The 20729-nt window shown below is 36.7% G+C and overlaps 1 protein-coding gene and 1 long non-coding RNA gene across 5 annotated transcripts in view; one reads left to right on the top strand and one right to left on the bottom strand.

The window, feature by feature from the left end:
- Window positions 1–20729, top strand: part of LOC129533083 (uncharacterized) — a 52439-nt gene that overhangs the window by 6430 nt on the left and 25280 nt on the right. The window lies entirely within an intron of this gene.
- On the bottom strand, window positions 6530–15363 carry EPGN (epithelial mitogen). 4 transcript variants are annotated; one of them, XM_004038821.5, is made up of 5 exons: window positions 15256–15363; window positions 14653–14742; window positions 11529–11649; window positions 10665–10817; window positions 6530–9254 (listed from the first exon to the last, which is right to left on the bottom strand). In XM_004038821.5, exons 1-5 carry the CDS (start codon window positions 15296–15298, stop codon window positions 9197–9199), a joined length of 465 nt encoding a protein of 154 aa, XP_004038869.1. In that variant the 5' UTR covers window positions 15299–15363; the 3' UTR covers window positions 6530–9196. The 4 variants fall into 4 exon arrangements, with proteins under 4 accessions (XP_004038869.1, XP_063561386.1, XP_055240773.1 ...); XM_063705316.1 differs by having other exon boundaries at window positions 10791–10817; XM_055384798.2 differs by having other exon boundaries at window positions 14680–14742.

Here is a 20729-nt window from a genome sequence, read left to right as displayed (position 1 = left end):
CTTTTTGCTAGTTAGGTAAAAGCGCTGCCTGGAATTTTCTGTTCTCTTGCGACCACTCTGTATTGTTCCTGTCTCTATAGCAGTAATACTGAGGGTAATGGAATGCTTTGATTACTTCTGGAATTAGAATTGAGGGATGCCCAACTAAACCAGGCGCAATGAAGGTGAAGGAGAATGGTACTCCACAGCAAAATTGGTGTGGTTTTTGGAAGGGGCATGGATGCTGGGAAGGCACAAAAACAAACAAAAAACTTTTAATTTTTACAACATGCAAATACAAACCACTGGAAGATAAATCAATTCTAATCAGGTTTAAGGAGCAGCTGAAGGTATGCTCACCTATCGGAAGCTCTCTAGTTCCTCAAGGAAATGGACTTCAGTCTACCCAAAGCACCAGTATGCAGATGCACGTGTTTGCTCAGCCTACCTAGGCAGACCTAAACCCTGAGAGTAACATGTGTTAGACTCAAAATGGGGACCCTAATACCTGTATATACCAAGTTTGACTCTCTTATTTCTTATAGATTCCTTTGTTTAATAGTTCCTTTTTTTAATCAAATGTTTCATCAATTCTTAAGCAATTTCTTACTGTAAGATCTGCAGTTTGGGCTAATATACTGCCTAATATAGACTGCTGAAGGAAGCAAAACCGTTTTTCTTCCATGCCATTTAAAGACTTTTGAATAAAAGTAACAGTTTGCTCAGAGGGTAAAACAGAGGGGAATAAGTCTCAAGGAAAAGAAGAAGAATTGGAGCTATTCCTATTAATACAGTAAGTTGATACTGTTAGGATGAAAACCATCTTTGAATGTTAGTTGATTTAAGAAGGAAAATATAGTCATAAAGGTTTCTAATCATTTATAACTTGAAAAAAAGTACAAATAATATGATGAGAACTTGAATCCACAGTAATATGGGGCTTTGGAATTTTGTCCTTGACACTTGTAAATTTAGGTGGAGAAATGAGGGTTATGATAACCCCCAGGTCCCAAGGTCTTGAGTGCCTAATATCAGAATATTTCAAATGTTTAATAATTATCATGAAGGTTGAGACTGAGATACAAGGGTTGTGATAATTTCAAGGTATAGTCAGTTCTGTTTTAATGCTTGTTTTGAAAGCGTGAGTTTATTCCAACATAAAGAATAATGTGTACATAACAGGAACTTTGTATTTGCTTAGGTATAATTTCACCTGAGAGAAATGCTAGATGAGGAGGAAAACTGTTGAGCAGAGCAGCATAGGAGAGAGCATACATGTGTGCGATTCTCAAATATCTACCAGCAATCTTGGCTCATGTTTGAGTTATAAACCACACTCAACCACATCTGCTGTTATAACTTTCCACCCAATTTTAAAAACCCCTCTTCCATCACTTGATAATAATTCACAAGCTAAACCTTGCCAATACCCACTTCCACAAGCAAACTGCAGGTCTTTTTAAAGACAACGTACCATGTTTATTGTACTGTTTATGTACATTTTAACCACCTAAAATGTATAAAATTGTGTTACCATTTTTAGAGATTTTTTTGGTGTTTTTAATATGTTACTGATGAAGTTTTTTGAATATTGTTTCTCAAACCCCCATTTTTGAATGAGTCTTGTAGGATATCCTGCTCAATTTTTTAGTGTAATGATTTTTAGGAATACATGTCACCTTGTAACAAAACTTACCGTGTTGAGTGTCAGTAAGAGTTTCAATGGGAGTTTTAGATGATTTATAATTATAATAAGTAATATTTATTGAATGAGTGCTATATTCTATGAATTTTACCTGTATTAGCTATCTGATTTAACTTAATCCTAAAATGATCCTGTGGGTGTGATTATTTTCCCCATTTTATAATGGAGGCAACTATGATTTAGAGGGATAAAATAATTTATTCTCAACCACAAAGCTAATAAACAGCTGGAGTTCGAAATCCAGCTCTCTGAGAATGCAGATCCCACTTCAGAAAACACTGGGCAAACTCAACCATGGCCAAACTGTGCTAAGTGCAGCAGGACTTGTATTCAGAGAGACCAGCAGCCATGTGCTCACCTGCCTGTCACTAATTAAGACCACAAAGCCTGGGAACTGGACAGCCTTGCAGCCAAATCCAGGTTCCACCATTTACTGGGTGCATACCATTGAACGAGTTGCTTAAACTTTCTGAATTTCAGTGTCCTAATGTGAAAAATGGAATTCAATTGTAATAAAATAGCTAACATTCACTGAGCACTTATTATTAACCTCAAAACAATCTATGATATAAATATTGTCCCATTTCTACAAATGACAAAACTTGGGCTTAGAAAAGTAAAAAAAAAAAACTGGATTAAGGTAGCACAGCTAGTAGGAGTGAAGCTGGATTTCAACCTGTCTGTTAAACTCCAGACAATTGTCTTCTTAACCACTGTTGAACACAACCCCTAATAAAACCTTTCACCTGGATGTCTCTGAGGATTGAGGGAGATACTATCTGCAAATTATTTTGCACTGTGCCCAGTCTATGATGTGAATTTAATAAATGAAGTTCATTGTTATTATTACCATTGGAACTTAGCTAAGAACATAAGTAATTATAATACAAGGCAGAATGTAAGTATTTTAAAAGTACAAAAAAAGAGAAAGATGTCAAGGAAATTCAAAAGAAGGAGAAATGACATTTGTAAATAACACCATTCTTTAAGGAGGGGGCAGCATTTGAAAAAAATAATGTGATCTTGGCAGAGGTGAGGGAGGGTAATACATGTAGCAGGAACAGTAGAGACGGTAAAACACAGAGATGGATTGTGTGGCCCATTTGCAGAGCATAGAGCAGTGGTTGGCCACAGCTGATGATATGCATAGGGCGAGGGGGGATGAGAAAGACAGACCACCTGAGCCTCCCTGGAGAGGGCTTCACAATGCAGACTGAACAGTCCTTGCTAAACATGGTGCACAATGGGGAGTCAGTGTCAGTTCTCAAGCTGGGAGGCAACATAAGCAAGCTTGTGCACTGAAAAGACAGATCTGGCAAGGATTATAGCAGAGAGTGACTGAAGGTGTGGGCAGGGCAGTGCCTGAGTCACCAGATGCCACCCCTGCCGGTTTCCAGGTGAGTGTGGGTTCTCCTAATAAGCACATTCTTGGGCAACTCTTTGATCTGAGACTCCTTTATAATTTATGAGGTTTGCAGTACAACGGGGCCCTCTACAGGCATCTTGATGATTAGACTCAGGAGAATTTAGATGAGGAAAGATTAAAATGAAACCAAAGAAGCAAGTTTGCAGACTTAAAGGCCCATAGGACCCTGTACTGGCAGCCTAAGCAGCAGCAGCAGTTGGGTATTGAGGCATGCTCCTTCTAACCGAAGTTACAAAAGATATAGAGCGCTGGCACAAACAAAATAGGACCAGAGCTCTATATTTTTTATTTTTCAAAAGAGGCTAGATTTTTTAAAATAGTAAAAGAGCTTGGTTTTTAAATGTGGGCTTGATTTAAAACAAACACCGCAAAAGCTAAAGGGAATATGTCTGTGGACTAGATCTGCTTCTCGGCATCACATTTCCAATGTACAACTTCCAACCAGGAAGGGAATGTGGAGGTCATCTTCAGAGTCTAACTTCTCCACTTAACAGGCAAGGATATCATATCCAAAGAGTCCCAGTAAAGTTCAGATCACACAGCTGAACTAGAACACAGGTCATTTTAGTGCCAAACTATTGCACAGATTTTTTAAAATGTTATTTTCCAATTTTTTTCCTAAGCTGGACCACCGCTACTTACTGCTTTTCTGCAAGGTGCATGTGGGGCTGGGGTAGGATTGAGGATAATGTGGACAGAAGGGGGTTGATGAGATTTTACTGTAGACATGAAAACCACTTGGATTCCTCACCCCTCATCTCAAAAACAACCTGAGTCAGGTATGTCTCAATAAAGCTAAAAAAATGTTGGGAAATAGCTTGTAGCCAAGGGTTACAGTCTAGATTAGAATATTTCCAGTATTCTCTAGGAATACTGGCTACTGGTTAGAGTAGAATATTCCCAATATTCCAAGAGAGTGCTCTAAGAGAATACTCCTCATTCCTTGAGTCATGAGGATAAGCCAGAATTCCTTTACAGTATACAGTCTCTCCCCAGACTGTGCACTCAACTGTCAGCAGGCACTTGACATTGATCTGACCTCACCCTGAGGGTGTTATACATATCTTAATAATTTGCAGATGACAGCAGGGGAATTTTGTGGTTGATTCATGACAAATATTATTATTTTGTGGCCAGGTGTGGTGGCTCACGCCAGTAATCCAGCACTTTGGGAGGCTGAGACGGGCGGATCACAAGGTCAAGAGATTGAGACCATCCTGGCCAACATGGTGAAACCCCGTCTCTACTAAAAATACAAAAATTAGCTGGGCGTGGTGGCGCATGCCTGTAGTCCCAGCTACTCGGGAGGCTGAGGCAGAAGAATCGCTTGAACCCGGGAGGTGGAGGTTGCAGTGAGCTGAAATCACGCCACTGCACTCCAGCCTGGCGACAGAGCGAGACTCCATCTCAAAAAAAAAAAATTATTTTCTATATTTTAAGAAAATAACTTTTTTCAATTGCATACTAATCACTTGGGCATACCTTTAAGTTCACTAAGAAATTATCCCTCAACAGTAATATTTTTCATAAAATATTGGGAAGCATTATTATATAGAGCTTAGATGTTAGATGAAGAACTCTGACATCAGATGCATCTGGTTCAGGCTGAGGCCCTGTGACCTTGAACAAGGGATTCCCTTCTCTAAGCCTCAATTACACACAAGCATGGATTAATTAAAATAATGCAATTCATGCTTTCAAACATTGCAAGTGCTCATAAATGGTTACTGTATTACATTATTGCTTTAACTTGATTTGTTAAGGAACTTAATATTGAATTAATTTTTAGTGTGATTTTAAAGATATAGAGATGCCATTTTTTTCTTTTCAGAAAGATGTGAATCCTAATTAATACCATCTTAGGAGATCAAGACTATCCTGGCCAACGTGGTGAAACCCCGTCTCTACTAAAAATACAAAAATTAGCTGGGTGTGGTGGCACACACCTGTAGTCCCAGCTACTCAGGAGGCTGAGGCAGAAGAATCACTTGAACCAGGGAGGCGGGGGTTGCAGTGAGCTGAGATTGCGCTGCTGCACTTCAGCCTGGTGACAGAGTGAGACTCCATCTCAAAAAAAAAAAAAAAAAAAAAAAAAAGAATACCCTCTTAAAGATCAGTAATACTGCTAGTTTGACAGCTGGTTGACTGTAGACTTAACCAAATTTTAATCTAGATGACGTATGCCCCAATAATATCTGAGACATAAAAAATGACAAAGAAAGGCCATGAGGTGGTTAGATAAGACCTGACTGAACAATTCAATTCTTCTTGTTACTGCATAATCACATTTCTAATCTTTATGAGATGTTTCTTTGGAAGCTGTGGGTATTGCCGACAATCTGGAACATCCATCATGTTTAGTTTTGGAAGAGAAGTAAAATATAATGCTATTTTACTTGTATTAACATGGATATTCTCAAGGGGCCTAGCCTTAAAATTCTTAGAAAATTAACTGCTTAAGCTCTTATACTCTGAGCTGGGCATTGATTGATTAAATAATAATAAAAATTGAATACTTAATAAAAATGCAGAATTTAGAAAAGACATTTCTGAATGTGCTACTGAATAGGTCTAAGCCAAAGATTTGGACAAAAATGTGGGCTCACCCAGATTAGCAGTGCTAGACACTGGCAAATTAAGTTTCAACATTTATAGTTCATCTTGGCAGCTACTCACGTCCTGATGTCATGCAGCCATGATGTAAGCGAGAAAGAGTGATGTTTTGCAATAGATGGATTTTGGTAACCCTTCCCATGAGTATGGGTAGTAGGATACCAATATTTATATCACTTCACAGAAAGCATGTTACATTTTGTAATGCAGAGACATTAAATGGCTTCCTCATGGTCCTCTGCATAGATGAATTGTCCTTATGTTTAACATCAAAAGCTTAAATTGCTGATGTTTGTTATTTTCTTATGACTTTTTTCTCAGTTAGATATAATGAATGGAAATCTTGACATCACCAAAACGAACATGTTAAAACTAAAGGATTAGATTTGTATTGTGCCAGGAAAGACTAAAAGATGAACTATGTTATAATTTCATCCTTTTCAAACTTTATGAAAACACAACTATACAAAAAGCTACCTTGGGGAAAGAGAATATAATGACAAGCATTTTTAATTACTTTTTTTGCAAATTTACTGGCTCCAGGATGGCTGACATTATATTCTGTGCCCCATCCTCATTATACTCTGAAATGCTAAATAATAAAGCACTCATGAATATTGATGACTTAAGGATGTGTTCTCAGATAATTGGAGGATAGACGAAGGGAAGTGACAAAATGGGGAATGAAAGAAATTGATGAACCTCTTGGCTGGTGTAATGTAGTCAAAGATGCCAGAAACATGTTGGCATTTGTTTCCTAAATAATCCATCCTCAATTAATGACACAACTGATTGATAGCTGAAAGTGTAGTTCTGAAGCACAAACTTTACTGAAAGGCTCTTTTTAGGGTCTTCTTACATATAGAAAAAAATGAAACAATTTCCAAATATCTTATATTTATGCATTTTCCTCTTAAGTTCTGCTTAGGTACTTAAACATTGACAGATGTGGTTCTAGCTCCATAGGAATGTCAGAGATTCCTTCCTACAAAATTAATGGTAGGAGCTACAGGATCACAAGATTGTTTTATATGAAATATCATAAACAGATGGTTATCATAAGCCACACTCTGAGTTTCCATACAATCTCACAGGATAGATTTTATGTTGTTAATAAGTACTATTCTATAGGTGAACAAAGTTGAATCTCATGAGTATTTGTTTTGGTTAACATTTTGGTTTTGCAACCTGAGGATTTTAATTCTTTTCCTGATGTTCTAACTTTAATTATATTGTGTTTATAATTTATAAGTATTTATAGACAACAAATATTTATAATCTTTAAGGTTATCACCCCTCCATACTCCAGCATTAATTTCTTTTTCCTTTTATCAGGAGGCAATTCTTAATTAATTAAAGGCAATCCTGTATTGTTTCTTCCCATACTCTCCCCAGCTCTTTTACATCTTTTTGAAATACTCAGGAAGAGAAACGCTTTCTAGGTGTGGTCTGTCACTGGAGTCACTGGGAGGAAACTTCAACTCTCCACTCCTTGGTATGATGTAAGCTTTGCATACTGTGTGAAAACATTCAGAAAGTGCTGACTGCAATCCATTTGCATTAAATTCCTTCTGAAGGAAAAACAAAACAAGTTAAATACCTTCTACTCAAAGGAAAGCAGAATTTTAAGTTTGGTTTAGGAATGAATGAAAAGTTATAATTTAATGTAAATGAAAGGCTTGTTGCTGGACTGCCATTGCAAGAATAGTCAAGTTTGATCCTCTTTTCACCACTCATGATCAAAATTGTCTTGCTTATCTATGTCACAAATGGAAAAAAAAAAGAGTCCATTGTTTTAGATTGAATCTTAAAAAATGATAGCTATTATTACTCTCTAATATTTTATATTTCCTTCAAAAATAAATTATTATTTTACAAACTAAACTCTAAAACATACCTAAGATAATATCGAGTGGTGTGTTTCAGGGTTAGAGGTGGGGTTGAGGTCCATCTCAACATGCTGATGTTGAGGATCTCACCGGCAATGCAGATTTGGAAAAACATTTCCTTATTCCACTGTCAAGTTTTAGAGCTAAGAGGGCCTTGTAGAAGATGAAACAAAAGCACAAATAAATTAAGCGACCTGCATATGACTGTTTGAATTAAGTGGCAGAAATATAACTAAGAGGAAGGATACCGATTTTTTTTTTTTTTTTTTGAGATGGAGTTTCGCTCTTGTCACCCAGGTTGGAGTGCAGGGTTGCCATCTCGGCTCACTACAACCTCTGCCTCCTGGTTTCAAGCGATTGTCCTGTGTCAGCCTCTGGAGTAGCTGGGATTACAGGCATGCACCACCATGCCCAGCTAATTTTTGTATTTTTAGTAGAGACAGGGTTTCACCATGTTGGCCAGGCTGGTCTCAAACTCCTGACCTCAGGTGCTCCATCCGCCTCGGCCTCCCAAAGTGCTAGGGTTACAGGTGTGAACCACCGCGCCTGGCCTGGATACTGATTATTATTATTTTGACTGTTACTCCACTTTTTTTTCTCTCCCTCTATGTGCAAATCTGTTAACAAGTGTTCAAAAATGATAAAGAAAGTTTCCACATGCTGTGGTCTGGTGAAAAAATTCTATGTCCTGTTTTTCAGTTTCTATTTTAGGGCCAATTGTAGACTTTTATTCAGTAGGAGACTTCTAGGATTTCGGTCCAAATGAATGGTCACCAGGTAATTCCACTGATAACTGGAAGAAGTGATGAACAAAAGCATTAGGGACCAATGAGTCCAACACAAAGTTTTATAATCCATGTAGAAATGGAAATGCTTTGCCTACTCCAGACTTGATATCCAGATAGCTTCAGTCTTCACAAACTCTTTAGTTTATTCCATTATTTCACTAGAAAGGCTGTATGTTGTTACAAGCTGTGTATGATTTGTATTTGCCTTGGACATTCCATTCTGTTTTCAGTTGCTTAGATTTAAGACACATGTTTGGTTCACTGGAGGTACCTTAACACTGATTTCATTCTAAAAGCTGACATCACATTCTTTTAGACACCATGAAAACAACAAGTTTGGGATAAGGTTCATTGAGCAAATAGACTTAGAGAGGCCCATCTAGGTGGTAAAAAACGCTGGGTAGTAAGAACATGAAGAACCCAAGCGAGGCATTGCTTTGGCTTGCTGCAAGGTTGATTATTATTCCCATGAAAATTCACATCTGACACAGCCAGGAGCATGAAACTCAGTCTTTCTGTAGTGAGAATAATAACCACACAACAACAAAAAACCCAGAGTGAAACTATGAATTTGACTTGTGTCACTGCAGCTCGTTCACTTGGCTTCCATCACTCCTTAAGGATGGCAAAGTCTAAAGGCCAATGCTGAATTTTATCTTCTCATTTCATTGTGATCCCAACTTTCATTATTTTCGAGTCTAGTCAGCTTGACAAGTTTTGTTGTTTCATCTGAAAACTTTAATTTTGGGCTCACTGATCTCTACAGATGCCCTGATGAAAATTCTTCACAAAGGCCTCACAGTGGTCGTCTTTCTCCAGAACAGACATTGTAAGGCGATTTCAATTTTAGACACCTGAAACAGAGCATTGGTTTCCATATGAATTTGACTGTGGTTCATATAGATCATTGAAGCTTACATAAATGCACCCTGCAGCAGTTGCTCTTGGTGTCCCACCCAGATCCCTTTACCCATTGGTCAACCCATCCCTCAGCAGCTGTGGGCATTAACAGGCTCATGGCAGCAGTCTTCTCCCAAGGTCTGCCCATGGCCAACTGAGTGCCCTGCCAGGAAATTGCTGGGAGATTACAAGCCCCTGTTCCTTACCCCACATGAATCCATGATTGAATAATTTGGGATATTGAAATCCAGATGCCTCATCTCCTTGGGAGAGGTCTACACTGCTATTCACATTCTAGATCTCCCTGTGGAATCAGGCTGGGGCTACACTTCAGTTAAAGCCACATCTTTGCTTAGCTTCTTCTTGTGCTCCATCTGCTTTCCTTACTTTATTACAGGTTTCACCTAAAATAAAGGTAGAGTACTCCCTCAACCAATCACATGCACAGCAATCTCTATCTGAAGGCTCCGCTTGTAGGAAATCTGACCTCAGAGAGCCACCTTAGTAATGTGGAAAAGTCTTACCTCCTCCTCCTCCCCCTTATTATTATTATATTTCTTGGTCTCTTAGGCAAATCTACAACTGATATAATATAGATTTGATTCTCTCTAAGATGCATTTGTTAAGCAAAACAAACTTTTCTAATTTTGAACAGGCAGTTTTGGTCATTTAGAAATGACAACTTATTAGAGTACAGCAAGGGAAATAATGTATTTATATTTTTTGTTAGGGTATCTCACTTTATTTCTTGACTTTATCCTACTTACATGGATTTAAGGAAAAATTACTCATGTGGAAAAAACAAGAAATAAGAATGAATATGTAAATAATTACAATTATTTGTAGATTATCTTCTTAGGTTTTTAGCAGGAGACAGTATCTTCTGAAGATACCCCCAGTTGACGTCTGGGAAGAAATGGCCAATGTTTGTCACACATTTTTATTCAGTTTTTACTTGTTTCTTGATTTTATTTCACTCAACAAATATTTACTCAGTGTGTGTTGTGTGCTAGGCATAGTGTAAGGCACTGAATATACAATTTTGAACAAGACATACTTAGTCCCTACTTTCTTGGGGCCTGCTGTCCTCCTCATTTATAATTTTGATATGGGCAGACAGAGATAGGATGAAGGGAGACTGTACGTTTAAACTCTCCTATTACAACTGAAGGCAAATTTTTACCACTCGTCTGGGTTTATGAGAAAAGGCATGAAAAATATTACATAGAAACTTTTTGCCAGATTATAGCTCTTTTTTAATTAAAAAAATTCTACATGTCAGTGCCTGACACATTATAGGGCCTGAATAAATATTTGTCAAACGAATGCATATGAAGTGACTTCATATTTTGTCTTTTTCATACCTCTTTCTTATATAGCAGTAAAAAATAACAAGAAAACCACTTAATAGTAATCCAACACCAATCCCAATTGCAATGTATTTTTCATAAGAATCCACAGCATATGAAGTTAAAGTCAAGTGCTCACACCTTTCTCCAGTATAACCAGTAAAACACCTTTAAAAAAAGAAAAAAAGTTTAATTTTAAAACCTACGGTGGTAGAAATACAAATAACCTGTTTCAATAAATTTAAAAAAATAAATGGAAATAAGTAATTTAAATTAAAGAGGCAAATATCAAATGAAAGCCAATCTGTTAAGGGCAATGAAGCAGCTATGAATTTTCCAATAATCATTAAGGCCCCATATTTTCCCTTCATTAGTAGAGGGAAAAGGTAGTATGCTTGCATAACTTACTCTAGAAAAATCATTAGCTATTCTTCCATAGGAGAATACTGAGCAAATCATGATCATAAAAATAGTATCTTAGTTACTCTAGAACTTCATATTCCTGTAATGTTTTTGCCTTAGTTTGCTTCATTTCATCCTGAAAACAACCCCAAAACTTAAAATCACCTTTGCATGTTGTTAAAAATGCAGATTCTGACTCAATAGTTCTGGGGTAGAGCATAGATCCTGCATTTCTAACAAGCACCCAGGTTCAAGAGATGCTGCTAATCTGGGAACCATGTTTTTAATTAATGAGAATTAAATAGTTTAGACAAAAGACTCCTTAGATATTCAAATATGTAGAGGCCTGTCAAGTCATGTTCAGATTATGCACCCTTTTAAACTAAAGAGAGAAAAGTGTGGAAATGTATTATATGAAACAACAGAGACATAAACTCATCTCCTGTCTCTAGGACTTGGATATTTCTTTGCATTTACCTGCAGATGGCTTTCTCTAGCTCATGGTGGAATGCACAAGCACCGTTGATGCAGTAACTGTTATGATCTTCCAGGCAAAGGTGTGAGAACTTCAAGGCTATGGGTCCTTCTATGTTGTCAGCTAGGAAAAGGAGATACAATGTTAGCAAATGAAATGTGTCTCACTTTTATGGTAAATTTTTAATACATATGTAAATAAATTTTTAATTTTAAGGATATTTGGGGGTGGTGCTGTGTCCTTTAAACTATTGATTCTCTTAGCAGGTTGTATTCACAAGGGCTGGGTTAATATCATCTAGACATATGACATATTATTAATTAATTAGGGGATGGAGGTGGATGGATGATTGTTTCACTTTTTAGAAGCAATGTAGTAAGACAGAAAAGGCAACAAATTCACCAAAAGGTGGCAGCATTGGTTCTAGTCTTAGCAGGTTATTTTGAGTGATGCTTCCCAGACTTGTGTCTGAATACTAATTAATATAGAAGATCTCACATAACATTTCGATTTTCTTCCTTTACACCTGAGAAGTCAGCACTTGCGAAGATTTGAATTTACACTTGTGAGATAATAAACAAGATTCTTATTCCTGATTCTCTGATGTACAAAAGACAGACCTATGCCATTCTTGGTGTTTATGCAGTGGGAGTGACCCTTAGGTAAAATTGCATAATTGAGTCCTTTGGGGCATACTTTATTGATTCTTAAATTTTTCTCAAACAGAATTAATGGCATTTTACTTGTCATTTTTATAAATAAACATATTTCCTCATCATTATGATAAAGGTATACCATATTTGCCTTGCTAAGATTAAGAGAATCTTACTTGTTTGTAGGGAAAAAACAGTTTTAAAAGGCATTCTTTTTTATATTAAAAATGCTAAATCTTTAGATGTTAAGATTACAAACAAAATACTATGTTGTATTACTTTATTTTGGTGAGAACACACATTATCTTCTAATTCACGTTCATTTTGTTGAATAGGATGAATATAATTTATCATTTTAATAATTAATTCTCAGGCAGTGAGAATTTTCCATTATAAACTGTGCTGGGTGCTTTCTATTTCAAGACTAAACAAGTTCGATTAACTAAGCCTGAAACTAGATTTGGTAGAAAAATGTGAGAATTAAGCCATTTCTAAAGAAAAGTTATACCAGAGAGACTTATCTTTCCCCTGAGAATGAGGAGAATGATCATAACTTTATAAAAATTTTTCTAAGATACTAGATTGATATTTTTAAGTTAGATAAAAAGCAAAAGGAAAAATTAAAGTTCTCCATCAAGAAAGCAAAGGAAAAATACAGAAATGATACACAGTTGTACCTCCGTATTCATAGGTTCCACATCTGTGGATTCAACCAACCTCATATGGAAAATATTTGAAAAAAAAAAGCATCTGTACATAACATGTACAGACTTCTTTTCTTGTCATTATTCCCTAAACAATGCAGTATAACAACTATTTGCATAGTGTTTACAATGTTTTAGGCATAACTAATCAAGGGATGATTTAAAGTACATGAGTGTGTGTCTATAGGTTATATGCAAATATTTCACTATTTTATATAAGGGATTTGAGCATCTGTGGATTTTGGTACCCTCTGGGCAGGAGGAGGAGGTCTTGGAACCAATGTTCAACCAATAACGGAGGATGATTGTATTGGATTCCTTTTTACCATTATTATTACTTGTAACTCAAAATATCTTATTTGCTGTTCACCATTAAGGAAGAAAAAAAATTTAGTACTGAGCATGCTATTACGAAGTCAGTCAATGAGAGAAAATTATGCTTCTTTAATTTTCTGCAGTATATTACCTTCTTTTTTTTTTTTTTTTTTTTGAGACGGACTCTCACTCTGTCACCCCGGCTGGAGTGCAATGGTCCCATCTCAGCTCACTGCAGCCTCCAACTCCTGGGTTCAAGCAATTCCTCTTCATCAGCCTCCTGAGTAGCTGGGATTACAGGCATGCGCCACCACGCCCAGCTAATTTTTGTATTTTTAGTAGAGACAGGGCTTCACCATGTTGCCCAGGCTGGTCTCAAACTCCTGACCTCAGGTGATCTGCCCACCTTGGCCCCCCAAAGTGCTGGGATTACAGGCACGAGCCACTGTGCCAGGCCAGTATAATATAGTACTGAATATAATAATTCTAATAAGGTGTTTCCTCTTTGTTTGAAGGCTTAGAAGACAAATAGTTGGCTAAAAGTTATTCTATAACCCACATTGATTTCATTTTGCAAATCAACAGATATTCAAAAAATCAAATGGGTAAAATATTTCGAGACAATCATTTAAAATTTTAAATTATTGGTGACATGAAGAACACTGAGATATGACAATCTTCCTTTATTTGCCTGACTCTGAGTGCAAGACATTGATTCCTCTGTCCTAAATCAAATTGCCAGCCTTCACATAGCAATCAGGATGCGATTTGCAGAAGAATCATAACCACTCAGTCACAGGTCTTGGTAAGCAAGAAGCTTTTCAAGTTTCACCTCTAAGAGTTTAAACAGATTAGAGAAAGAACACTGATGCTCAAGAGCATCCAGAAGCCACTGTGATAATAATTAAGTGCAAAAGAAAATATATCATTACCATCAACAACAAAAATTGGGTACAAGTGGTTAGGAAATACAGCATATGCTAAAATAACAACAAAAACCCCAAAGCAAACAAGAAAAAAAGGTCATTCCAAAGATGAGGGAAAGTGCTGTTCATCTTGTAGCCATAATGTCTTTGGCATCAAAGCTTATAATCACAGATCAAAATATAATGCCGCTCATCAAGAATGCCAAAATGGGGACAAACTCTCTCTGAACACACAGGGGTTATTGGGAACCAAGCAGAAATGAAGCAGAAAATGTGGCCTGTTTCACATTCAAGACAGTAACTGAAGACAGCTTTTGTCTCATTTGCTTAATTTCCTCCTTTTAAAAAGGCAATTATTTCCTGGCACATTTATCTGTCACTTCAATTTAACAGCATCCTGCTAAAAGAGCTGATTATCTAATAATAAAATACGTATTAAAAATGGCCAATATTGCTTTTATCACAATCCAAATTTCTCTCCCAAGTTTTAGAAAAGTCTTGTGAAATATGAAAATGGGAAGAAAATACCTTCTGTTTTGTTAACTGTCCAGTTACCTTGCTGGGCTGTGATTGGAGGTGTTACAGTCACGGCTGCCTCTTCAGTCAGTGCTGTCATTGCTGTATTAAGGGGGCAAAAGCATCTTTAACAGAGAGCCTCCTTCTATGTACAAGCAACAGATGGAAAGTATTCTTATTCTGTTTATTCCAATTTCTATTTTTTTAATTTATTACAGTTGAAATCCATAACATGACTAGGGCAACATCCTTACAGTTTCTCATCCATTCCATTGACTATAGGATTAAAGCAAATAAAAACTCAATATTTAAGACCATTGATACATTTACATATTAATTAAAAAATAAGAACACTATAGTATAGTAGCTAAATGTATCAATTACTCTTCAATTGTATAAAGCAAACATTCTGGAGGTCTCAAAAAAGGTGTCAAAATATATTAGGAAAGGAACATACAGGACATAAGAAACTAAATTAATCCACAGATTCATTACTCTGATGTTTGTCATAAAGAACAACTGTTAGAAGCCAACTTCTCTCTAATGCAGAGAAAATAAATTCTATTCACATTTTACACTGATATAAAGTTAACAAAACAAAAGGAAATTACCTACCGTTGAATAAAAGATAGACTGATATTGGAACTCCCAAAGCCATTTCCTGTAGTTGCTTAACTTTCTTTCGCTTATCCTTCTAGACTGACGGGTGGAAGGTTTTTATTGAGCTCTCTGAGTCTTTGTTGCATTTATATTTCATGAAGCGTCATCTGGCAGTTCTTACCAATCAAAAAAATATGTACTTCTGGCAGCAGCAGAAAGCCTCTGGGCGCTCACGCACTTGGTTAGGATACCTGTATTATCTAGCAATGTGATCAAGTTTTCTTTTGAAACACTGGTTTCCTGTTACCTGTGGGCATAATCATATATGTAAAAGTACTTAAAATAACAAGAACAAAATCTAATTTCAGGAAAGGCTCCCATTGGTGTGAAGAGAACTATACCAGCTCAAACTATGCTAGAAACCTATACGGGAGTTCAACAAACATAACTGCAAATTAGGAAGCAGCATAACCTGTTTCTAAAAGAAATATACCTGAAACTATAGTTGGTTATACCACCTTTTATTACAGACTGTAAGTTCCATTTCGAATCAAGACAATTTGTTAATTTAGTTGCAGAGAACAGTTGAATTTGTGAAAACACAGAGGTTTCATATTCCATTTTAGTGTTTGTTTCTTAGTTTTACTATGACAAGTGCTGTAAATAAAATTATTTTTAATAGTATAATATTTACCTTTCCGTCATCCTGCTATTTAACATTTTTCTGAGCAAATGAAATGGGCTGCCATATTCCAGGAACAACAATGCTTAAATCTGCATCCCAATGATTAAGAAGCTACAGAGAACCAGTAAAGTACCAACATAATGATAATAGCAATAATAATAATATTAAAATTCTCCGTTAAGAGAAAATTAAGATGACATTTAGTTTGGATACATCCAATGAATAGAAAGTTTCTAAGTTAATACAACATTCAAATTATTTCTCAAGTTCATCTAGTTGTAATTATTAAAGTGGCACTTTAAAGGTCAAAATATGTCATTACAGCTACTATATTTTACAACTACAGAAATTTTCACCTGCCCCAAATTAATATAAATGATTTATAAATATATCTTCCTGAGGCATTGAGTCTTTCTGTCTGGAATTTCAATTCCTTGTATTTTCTTGAAACTTGAAACCTCAAAACCCTAAAAACATATTCAAGTCAAGATAGGTTATCTTTTGCATCATGTCCACTCAGCAAATTAGATTTACCAGAAAGGAGCCCTTTCACTATTCAAATATAAATGTGGTGTTAGAAATCACACAAGAACAAGCTTGTTGAACTCATTATAACTTGGGCAATCACTTACCACAGGAGTCATCATTTTAAAGTTAAAATAATATAATAGTACTTGGCTCGCTTTAAATGTGTCTACATTTTGCATTTCTACTTTTGTAGGTTTTTAAAAAACTGTTGATTACTAAGTCGATTTCTAGATAATATATTTCCCAGGCAAATAACATTTGAATTATAAATTGAACAATCTTCTTTGCACCATTGCTGAGAATTTAAAAAGAAATCATTTACAAAAGATTAAATAAACCATCACAATTCTTTTTGTAGTTTCTGGAGGGAGATGTTAGGACTCATATTAAATACTTTCTTTTTTTTTTTTTGAGATGTTTTCTCACTCTGTCACTCAGGCTGGAGTGCAGTGGTGCGATCTCAGCTCACTGCAAGCTCCTCCTCCTGAATTCATGCCATTCTCCTGCCTCAGCCTCCTGAGTAGCTGGGACTACAGGTGCCCGCCACTACGCACTGCTAAGTTTTTGTATTTTTAGTAGAGACAGGGTTTCACTGTGTTAGCCAGGATGGTCTCGATCTCCTGACCTCGTGATCCACCAACCTTGGCCTCCCAAAGTGCTGGGATTAAATAGTTTATTTCTAAGACTGAGACATCAAAGTACAAAGATTATCTTTGTAAAAACTCTTAACTGTAGCTAGTGCAGTCCTTTGCACTTTACAGGTTTCCCTACACATCTCAATTCTTTCTTAAGTAACCCTGGCCCAAACAAATCCAGTGCCTAACATCTAGTAAATACTCAATGAATCTGTCTTCAGAGAATAAGGAAATAAATAGGCATTATTTCTATTCTCACATGACAAATGACAAATTGAGGCCCAAAAGAATTAAGTGACTTGCCAAAGGACATGCCTAGAGTCAGCACTTCAATCCTGGCCAGGTGCAGTGGCTCATACCTGTAATCTCAGCACTTTCAGAGGCTGAGGGGGGAGGATTGCTCGAGCCCAGGAGTTTGAGACCAGCCTGGGCAACAGAGCAAGACCCCGACTCTACAAAAAAATAAATTAGCTGGGCATGAGTTACTTGAGAGGCAGAGGTAGGAGGATCACTTGAGCCTGGGAGGTCAAGGCTGCAATGAGCCATGATTACACCATTGCACCCCAGCCTGGGCTACAGACCCTGTCTCAAACAAACAAAACAAAACAAAACAAACAAAAAAAAGGACTTCAATTCTATATTTGCAGATTCTAAATCGTATGCTGTTTCCATTTACCTAGCTGTGTTCTCTTGTAGGAGTTGTTGTACTGATCTCAAAAGAATTCCCTCAATTATCTCCTAAAATCAAGCTTTAAATAAATTACTTTTATTAGAAAAAAACCTAAATATTTAATTAACTGTGATTTTCACTCACATCTGTGCTGAGAGATGGAACTGAAGCCTCTCTGGTAAACTGGGCCACTTAATATAGAAACCCATCTTCTGCTTTAGCTTATGGAGTATACCAGAAAGTAACTTTAAGTCATCAAACATGTTGCCTTTCCTCTGGGGCCCATACTCATGGCTCCCACTTAACAATCTTTACAGGAAAGTCCACTCCCTTCACATCTTCAATCCTCTCAAAAGTCCTTTCTCCAAATCCTAAAGAATGGCGGGCAGATGGATACTGTAAGGTGGTTTTTCTGATATCTTTATTCATTCTTAATATGCATTAAAGCAGGTTAGGGTGAGAAAGGAGAAGGAAATGAGAGGCTAAGGGCTCTACTACTACTTTTCTCTCATGCCATGTTTCCAGTCTTTTCAATTTACTTATCTCTCTTCTTCTAGAAGTTTATGCCAGAAGAGAGAATCTCTGAAAGTTTATTCTTCCCTTTCTATCTTTTTTTCCTGGCTGTTTCACTAACTTAACCAAAATTTATTACTGGTCATTGGCAGAGAATGGTGATCAGTTCATTGATTCTCTCTCTAAGTTTATTCTATCACTTTCATGGATTCAGTTGCATTCATTCATAAAATATTGAATGACTACTATATCCATGGCACTAGGCTGGGTGAGATGATATTTGTAAGACAAATAGAGAAATCATGCATGGATTCTGACTTCAAGGAACTAAAGGGTTCTAGGCAAAGTACATACATAACTGCAGTACTGGGTAGGGAGTGACAACTGCCATGAATGTGTGCATAAAAGCTCTGAGAGCTAAGGGCTGACATTTTTCATGGACAAGTTTCATTTGAAGTGAATCTTAAATAACAAGTAGGATTTAGACACCTAGTAATAAGAGAAAGGACTTGGGGGTGAGGGCAGGATCTGAGGGAAGGCAGAGTGGAATAGTAAAAGGAGTGGCTTCTGACTCACATCATCCCAACAGACTTTGTTGTGAATTCAGATTCCACCTTTTCTATCTATTTGGCCTTGGCTGAGGCTTTTTAATAACAAGGAGGGTCAATAATTTTCTCATCTATCAAGTGGAGATTGTCAATAATGAGCAAAGACAAAAAAAAAAAAGGCACTTTGGGAGGCCGAGTCAGAAGAATTGCTTGATCCCAGGAGTTTGAGACCAGTTTAGGCAATATAGTGAGTCCCTTCTCTATAAAAAATTAAAAACTTAGCTGGGCATGGTGGCACTCGCCTGCGGTCCCAGCTACTCCAGAGGCTGAGGTGGGAGGATTGCTTGAGCCTTGGAGGTAGAGGCTGCAGTGAGCAGTGATCACACCACTGTACTCCAGCCTGGGAAACAGAGTGAGACCCTGTCTCAAAAAAAAAAAAAAAAAAAAGAAAGAAAGAAAGAAAGAAAGAAAAGAACAAAAGAGGAAAGTATTTAGCACATGCTAGGTGCTCAGTTAAGGATAGTTGTTACTATTGAACAAGTGTAGAAAGACACAGAGTGTGTATAATGGTTACCAAGGCCAGGAATTTAGTGTGTCAGTATATGCTGATGAGTCCTAAATTCTTATCAGTAACTATGAATTCTTATCCTCTTCCTAGACTGATATTACTTCAGAATTCTTATCTATGTATTATGTCATCACCTCAAACTTAACATATTTTAATCTGAACATATTATCTCTACTCCAAAGTCAGCTCCCTTTTACAATTTCCTCATGTTAGTCAATGATAACATCTTCTGACCTCTAACTACAATTCTCGTAACTTGCTAAATACTGCCAAATTCTGATTTATCCACTCCTCTAATTTATTTTTGCATACTTATCCAGCTGTACCACTTTCCAAAACAAACCTTTCATTTTTGTCTAATTGCAACTCTTGCTTTCATACATATATGGTAAGCTCATAATCATTTCTGTAACTTTATTATGTTCTTTAGGGCGCTCTTTGCAGATACTTTACAGATACAGATATGGTAGGAGAAGAAAACCATCTCTATGCTCCTCCACAAGGCCAACATGTCTATCTTTTAAGGACTTCAAATACTTGTAAAGTTATGGTTCCAATAAATTGACTTTACCTCTGTACTATGTTGACTCTTTCACAGAATCTTAGTTAGGCTCCTCTGAGCTCTCTCCCTGATCAGGTCCCTGATCTAGACCCATGGAGCCCAGTTTTAGCAAAGAATCCTGTTAAGTCAGTTTATGGAGGGTCCCTCACCATTGCTATTTTATCTAGTTTCTAATCCTCTTCCCTTGATATCTAAGTCTTTGGCCTGCTGTTATCAAGCATCCTGACAAGCCAGTTTAGCAAGAATCCCCCTACCCTGAATATCTAAAGTTCCTCTTAGTAATTTTCCATCCACCAACCCCCTAGCTCTGCTCATTGGCTATAAATCTCTAGCTGTCTATGTTGTATTCATAGTTAGTTCAATCTCCTTCATCCACTGCAATAGTCTTAACATCTTCTTGACTGTTTTAAACAAGTGTCAGAGTAATTTTTCTTCTACAGCATTTTAATTAGTTTATGGGAAGTCTAAATTCTGAATGTTATTCCAAAGGTACCCTTCCTGCACCTCTGTTGAGGTAGAGCTCAAAATTACAGTCTTCACATTTTCCACATACATGTATTTTAGTCACTTTATTTGTTTTGGGAGTCAGGAACCCTTAAAAATTAAAGAGGCCCTTTCTGAATGTTTGCTTGGAAACTTTAAATTTAAACTTCCATCAGGGTTATCAGACAACAATTGATCTGAACTGACTGTGGAATATGCTATATAAACTTTTCTTTCACATTTTAGAAACTTGTACATTTCTCCAGGATGTAGTAAGGAAATGGGTAAGAAATTTAT

Source organism: Gorilla gorilla, chromosome 3, assembly GCF_029281585.2.
Source record: "Gorilla gorilla gorilla isolate KB3781 chromosome 3, NHGRI_mGorGor1-v2.1_pri, whole genome shotgun sequence".
In the NCBI taxonomy this organism is placed as follows: Eukaryota; Metazoa; Chordata; class Mammalia; order Primates; family Hominidae; genus Gorilla; species Gorilla gorilla.
The sequence above is the reverse complement of the archived record's forward strand: the minus strand, read 5'-3'. Positions and strand labels throughout refer to the sequence as shown.